At 40.7% G+C, this 7142-nt stretch overlaps 1 protein-coding gene across 1 annotated transcript; it reads right to left on the reverse strand.

Moving 5' to 3' along the window:
* Positions 1–528: 528 nt before the first annotated feature.
* On the reverse strand, positions 529–6035 carry LOC146328807 (extracellular calcium-sensing receptor-like). The gene is made up of 10 exons (XM_084716506.1): positions 5426–6035; positions 4929–5232; positions 4192–4278; positions 3972–4079; positions 3684–3854; positions 3121–3594; positions 2786–3016; positions 2561–2684; positions 1088–1560; positions 529–1005 (listed from the first exon to the last, which is right to left on the reverse strand). The coding sequence occupies exons 1-10, from the start codon at positions 5770–5772 to the stop codon at positions 565–567; spliced, it is 2760 nt and encodes a 919-aa protein (XP_084572632.1). The 5' UTR covers positions 5773–6035; the 3' UTR covers positions 529–564.
* Between the last annotated feature and the right edge of the window lie 1107 nt (positions 6036–7142).

Raw genomic sequence — 7142 nt, forward strand, 5'->3', positions numbered from 1 at the left:
CTGAGTAAGTCCCCCGGGGTTGATTCTGCATAAAACCCGTAGAATAAAAAAAAATCTTGGCATAACCTCCTCAGTGCGTCCTAGATAAAACCACTGGGATATTAAAAGGTTTTCAGCAGGACCCATAGAAGGTGGAAAGGTTTTGAGTAATAGGTCTCTGAGTAGAACCTGTAAATGGTACCTATAAATGGTTCTACCAGGAACGGACAGGGGTTCTCCTATAGGGTTATGGTTCTAGCTAGCATTTTTATTTCTAAGAGTGTTCACCACCAAATAAATGCATAAACTGAAACCACTGAAGTACACCAAATGTAAGAATTTACTGTAGAATATGAGTGAAAATGGCATACAGAAAAAAGAAGGTAGCATTGATAGCACACTACTACCATCTGGTGGTGAAATGGAAATGTTCATATTCAAGTACAGGAGGCTTAACAACTTCATCTCTGCCACCACTTATTTACATTTTTTCTTCATAGAGTGACACATTTTGGATATATTGTATTTATCTGGAAAATAAAAGACAAAAAAATAACTTCATAAAATGTACATAAAGATGATCTTCTAAAATTTGTCTGTGACAACTTTGGACATCATGTGTTTCTTCGTGTTCTTTGCTGGCCTTAGAAGGATTATGTAGCACTTTGGTCCAAAGATGCAGCCCAGCAGTCCATAACTGGATGCCAAGATGGCGAAAACTTCTGTGACTGTGGAGTACTTCCCTGGAGAGCTGATGTAAGCAGGAACAAAGGCAACCCACACTGCACAAAAAATGAGCATGCTGAAGGTGATGAGTCTGGCCTCGTTGAAGTTGTCTGGAAGTTTCCTTGCCAGGAAGGCCAGGAGGAGGCAGAGGCAGGCCAGCAGGCCAATGTAGCCAAGGACGAGAGCGAATGCTACAGGTGAACCTTCGTCACACAAGAGAATGACAATGGCACTCTCGCGTGGCATCAGTTGGCGTGGAGTTGGGGGCGCAACAACCAACCATACTGTACAGATGATTACCTGCATAGAAAGAAATATTTCTTCATCAAACCTTGGAATAAATGCACCCGTATCTATTCAAAGCACATAAAAAAGTCCTTACCTGGATGAGTGTACAAAAGGAAATGATTGCCTTTTGCTGCACAGGCCCAAACAATTTCATGACACTACTGCCTGGCAGTGTAGCTTTGAAAGCCATCAGCACCACTATAGTTTTCCCCAGAATACATGAGATACAGAGGACAAAGGTGATGCCAAATGCTGTGTGTCGCAGCATACAGGACCACTCAGAGGGCCGGCCGATGAAGGTCAGTGAACACAGGAAACACAGAGTCAAGGAGAAGAGCAGCAGGAAGCTCAGCTCAGAGTTGTTGGCTCTGACAATGGGGGTCGTCCTGTGATAGGAGAATATGAAGACCACGACACAGGTACAGAAGGAGCCAATGAGGGAAATAGCCATCAAAGTGATGCCCATAGTGTCACTAAAGGAGAGGAACTCCACCTGTTTGGGGATACAGGCTGTCCTCTCAGCATTGGACCAGAACTCTGGCAGGCAGCGCACACACTCTATGGCATCTAAAGGAAAGAGGAGAAGTATTTAGCTGCTATACTGTAGCTTTATCAAACCCTACCTCCTAAAAATTACATTTGTATATGGCTAAATTATTTTCATTATGTTAATTATGCTGCAGTGACTACATTTCTTTGGTTTTAATGCACTGGAGTCCACCTGGTTGGGGTGGATATTGGGTGAATAAAGTACTCAGATTAAACACCACAGTCCAGGATTTGCATCCGGACTCCTTCAACACAAACACTTTGGTTAAGGTAAGGAAATATCCTGATTTGGGTTAGGATTATGGAACAAAAGCATTTGGGTCAAGGTTCAGGAAAGATTTTCATTTTGGTTAAATCAAAAATCATGTTTCATGTCACTGCTGACTTTAGAATAATGTTGTTGTCACCCCATCTGGATAGTATTGCAAGATTGCCTATTTTGACAGAAACAAAAGAAATATGTCAGTGAGCATTTTACTGATATATGCAGTGTCAATAGTTTTGTGACTTGCCAGGTACGTTAATTAACATTTCATCCTTACGTTAAAAATTCTCTAAACTTCACAGCACCCTAGAGCGCCCACTTTATATTTCACTATAGCACCTGGGAGCGCCAGTAATTCTAAAATCTAAAAATAACAGAAAAAATACTGATCTTTGTCTTGTAGATACTTTATGTTGTCATCAGTAATTGGAACATGCAATTCACATTGTAGCATTGAGACTGACATTTATCCTACACCTCCCCATCTCTCACTGTTGGAGATGAGCACCATATTTTTTCAGGTTAAATGCAACAGTCAGTAGGGACAACTGACTAGGTTGCATACATAAATTCAATTATTTTTCACATATGTGTTGCCAAAAACATTACCTCCAACACCAAAGACACTGATTTTTATTGCTTGAAATCACCATAGGTAAACAGTGGGACCTACATGGCTCTCACTTGCAGAACTTTACTGTTGCAACTGTAAGTCAGACTTTTAAACATTGTGGGCAGTTAGCCTTTCCTCACCAGTCTGATTGCTAATCTCCCCAGCTGTACAAACCACACAATCATGGCAGCAGATAGGGAAGTGAGGTCTGATTGCCTTCCGGGTACCTGAGGGACAAATGCTGCTGCATACTGACAAGGGAACCTGAGCAAACGAGGAAACACACACTGTATTTGCCAAAACACAGTTACATAATAAAAATATTATTTTGCAATCCAGTTGTTTTATTCAATTGAGATCCCTACTGTGGTTTGGTTGCCATTCCACACAATGTTCTGTTCCTGTATATGGAGTTTTTGCTTTCCAACTGTGGTTGTCTCATCAAATTTGCCAATAGTGACAAACTTTATTTCTCCATCTGGTGTCAGTTGCCAGGTGACCAGGTCATACATGGCTGCAGGGTCACCATTCTCATCAAACTTGATTTCATCACCAAATGAGTTCACATATTCTACCTGTGTTATGTAATGAAGTAGCTATACGGAAAAAAAAGTGCACATCATCATCTTGTAATATCACCAAAATCTCTAAAAAAAAATGTTGTTGTATCACTTTATCTTTTATTAATCTGGTATGGTACCTGCCATGGCTGTATATTGTCTGTGTCTGGACAGGCCTGCTGAGGAAATGGCCCTTTTCCTTTCACGCAACTTCTCAGAGCCTTGAGTGCATGGGCAATTGCATATACGGCCTTGTAGACATTGTAGGAAATCCTTAGCTGTGACACATCTGAATAGATATTCTTCACACTTCCCAGCTCTTCTGCTCCAGAGCATGGAGGCTTACCCACAACATTACGTTCCTGACCTTCAGCCTGTGCAGATAGGCTACACTGAAACACCTCTTCCCAGAAGGGTACCAGGAAAGGATCTTCAAGGGCATCTGGGCTCAAGGGATGCAAGCGAAGCAGAAAGTCTTGCAATCCAGGGATGTGTGCTCGCCGAATGGCAAATCCCATCGAACCCTGCAGGATGTGGTGATACTTTTTGGGGGTGGAAAGGACAGCAGCTGTGCTCCAAGCCTCACTGGCCAGCCACTGTATCCCAGTGAGCCCCTCTCTAAATTCAAGACATGTGGATGACAAACACATGAGAAATTCAAACTGAGTAAACTTGTATAATTAAAAAATTAAAGATGCCAAACTTGCCTGAGTACTTCATCAAACAATGCGACAGCATCTTGTTCCACAGCAAACACTAGAATCACACGAGCCCCGGAGGAGTGGATCTTGGAAATGATCGATGAAATGGCAGTCTGTGCTCGGTTCTTAGGTATGATCTCATGGAGGGCAACACAAGCACCTAACTTCCTAACCTAAGAGAGCAACAGGGGAGATACGTGACAACTTCATGTCCAATAAGATATGTATTGAAAATTACAAAATGACAATTTATTCTGATTAAATTTTTATTAATTTGTGTGCGGACCCACCTCATCGGCAAAGATGTTTGCCCCACCACGGCCATAGGCATCATCCCCAGCAATGACACCCACCCAAGTCCAGCCAAAATGCTTGACAAGTTGCACTAATGCATCTACCTAGAGAAAGTAAGAGAAAGAAAGAGACAGTCATTTAGATCATTTCAGAATCGTTTGTATTTCATAGATACATCAAATTGTCAGTAACATAACTGTGTCGGCTGCCTCAAACCTGAAAAAAGTCACTGGGCATGGTCCTTAAAAAGGCAGGAAACTCGTTTTTGTCACTTAAACAGGCACAGCTGGAGAAATAACTAACCTGAATGGAGGAGAACACAAGTGGTAATTTAATAATGAACTACTCGAAGAAACATTTTCCAATGTCCAACATTAAAAGATTCTTAAATCAGTTGATTAGACATGAAAGGAAGATTTGGCACATTCATGTGAATATCCAGTCACTGTTGATGGTAAATGTGGTCAATTGAAACAATACATCCCTTGATGTGTGCTATAATGATCATGAAAGCTGAGTTCTCCTGCCTGCAGGGCCACACCAGGAGTACCTACATACACCAGGATGCATGGTAGAGTTTCTGACGCCCACACCCATATTGCACCTGTGCATCACCACCTTTACTTGTAGCTATTACGTTGTTGGCAAAAACATAGTGTTAGCTTACAAATATACTCATCTACCAGGCACTATGGCTACCCAGAGACAAGAGATCCAAACTGAAATAGTTTGCAGACTACATTTATTATCAACAATAACAGGGCATCTACATGAAAATGCCTTTAATTCACAATACTCAAATATCAAAGCCAACATATGTTGAATTTTAGACAACTTTGACCCACCTCAGTGGTAGTAACAAGAAAAATATTGTTGCTAAAAGCAATGCACACACACCTACATTTACAGCCCATTACTGGTACACAGTAGTTGAATAGCAATGACTAAATTACCTGTGGCACATGGAAAACTCCCAGGAAACGGGCCACTACGAGAGACTGAGTAGAGCCTCCGTCTCCTATCACTGCTGGTACGCTCCCTTGACAGGCGCCTTCGCTCAGTATCTCTCCTTCAGCCAATGAATCCCTCTCACTCCTCATTAACTCCATGACAGCCCTCAGAGCCTGATGGGGTGTGCTGCATGAATCATAGATCTTATATCCAAGTGTGATGTTGGGAAGGAGTTTGCCATCTCTGTTGATCTCCTCGATGGCAAAGATCATAGTTTGCATCCAACGAAATGTCCGAAAGTTAAATCTGGAATAAGACGTAAAGTAAACATTGAAATGTAAATGTGACGCTTTGCAAAAAAGAACTTTATTTTAACACTTACGCATATAACTGGAGAAGCAAGATTTGTGCCTCATTTGGTCATGTAAGCAGAGATTACAGTTGCTTAATAACAAGTTTGCAGCTGCAGCAGTTTGAGGACTTGCTAAAAATGGCTTACCTGGTGCACTGTGTGGGAGGAGGTGTGGAGGTGAAGAACAAACTGGGCTCCACCACCATGTCATGAAGGGAGAAGAGTCCCCCTAAGATGATGTCCCCCTTTTTCTCCAGCACAGGCAGGGGCATAGAACCTGGGATTATTTTGCATTGTTGGCTCTGGTCTTGATGGGAGGGAAGAAAAATCGCACACCATAGGAGACTCAAAAACACAAGCTTCCTCCTTCTCTGTAGAATACTCTGCTCTGATCTGATCCAAAAATGATTCATCTTTTCTCTCATGCCTTGGCTTTGTATCAAATGTTTGTGCACACAATACCAGCTCAAGTCATAGATGTCTGGATAGCCCATAAAAACAGTGAATAATTATCCAAACAAGCACCCTATAAGCTGGCAAAGCACCAATCAATTTGCCAGAGCTAGTGCACAGAAAATAGCACATTATGACCCCATTCAAACAAAAACAGTATCTACAAAAACATCCAATAAAGTCAGCACTGGAAAATAAGCTGTAGCTCAAACAAATAAATAAAACAGCATCAGAAAGCTCTATTTCTAATACAAGTTCAGCAAACACCTTCCAAGTGCTGCATCTTCATTGCTGTAACACTGTACAGACGAGCTATACAGTCTTTAGTGTCAAGTAGGAGATGCTGTCGTGAAGCCTATATATACTCCATGCCTCATATCACAACTGTCAGATTTAATTCACTTCCCCTGGGCTTGTGGTCAATGGAAAAAGAGCCCCCAGTTTCACAGTAACAACAATAACAAGGTAAGAGAAGCAGCACTTGGCCATAATGGAGAAAGACATGAGCTGTGTCATGTCACAATGTCATGCCTGACTAGGCCTAACTCATCCTTCAGTGATGTGAAGAGGCAGGCTGGAGACCTGTGTCACAAGGGGCTGCTAAACTAAGTTACATACCTGTCAAACACACTGACACACAAAAATACACTCTCTCACACACACAAAACTTATACACAGTGAACTCCTATGGGAGAGGAAAACAGACATAAGGGTACATAAGGTTCATTACAGAAAGTAAGCAGTTTTTAATATACTGTGAGTATATTATATATTGTAGTGTTACCTGACCTACAGAGTAAGTAATTTGCTTCAAAATCATAGTAATTTCACCTTAAATTTGTCTTAGACTGGGTCTTAGCCAGCTAGAAAACAGTGGAACATTTTGTTAACCTTTTAGGTAGCTACTGAACAATGGCACATTTGGTTTTGTTCAAAAATACAGAGCAGACAAGAGTTCACATTTTTCCCCTCTTTTATTCTTACTAGGTCTCAATAACACTGGAAATTCTTTTTAAAATGTATTCATTTTGATTAAACTAAAATCACTAAACATCATTTAAACTTGATTTACTAAACCGAGATTAGTTTTTAATTGTGCAACAGAGTTCTGTTTAATTTAAAACTATTTATTCATTTCAACCTGGTTTTCTAAACTCTAATTAGAACTAATTTTAGATTAAATCAATCTTTGCTGGTGTAACCCAGTCTTAAAGTTTTTATTTAATGTTGAAATACAAACTGTCTGTCATTATTCTGCTCTGTCTTATTCTTAAACAGGTTAAACAGGATAGATATGGTGCCATTAATGAGTCATTAGGATGTTGTGCTTATCATTATGATGAAAATGCCCACAGGCCACAAAACAAAGCATCACAGATTGTACAGCAAAGAAACTTTTACATGCTGTATG

This window comes from Lutjanus erythropterus, chromosome 4, assembly GCF_056507025.1.
Source record: "Lutjanus erythropterus isolate fLutEry1 chromosome 4, fLutEry1.hap2, whole genome shotgun sequence".
Lineage (NCBI taxonomy): Eukaryota > Metazoa > Chordata > Actinopteri > Lutjaniformes > Lutjanidae > Lutjanus > Lutjanus erythropterus.

Bases quoted from the DNA above. Each gene is read 5' to 3' on its own strand.
- LOC146328807 (XM_084716506.1), bottom strand. From the start codon at position 5,772: ATGGGCTATCCAGACATCTATGACTTGAGCTGGTATTGTGTGCACAAA. The intron at 4,080-4,191 runs GTTTGAGGCAGC...TACTTTCTCTAG, and splicing joins TGCCCAGTGACTTTTTTCAG to GTAGATGCATTAGTGCAACT. The intron at 1,561-2,560 runs GTGAGGAAAGGC...TCTTTCCTTTAG, and splicing joins GGAGATTAGCAATCAGACTG to ATGCCATAGAGTGTGTGCGC.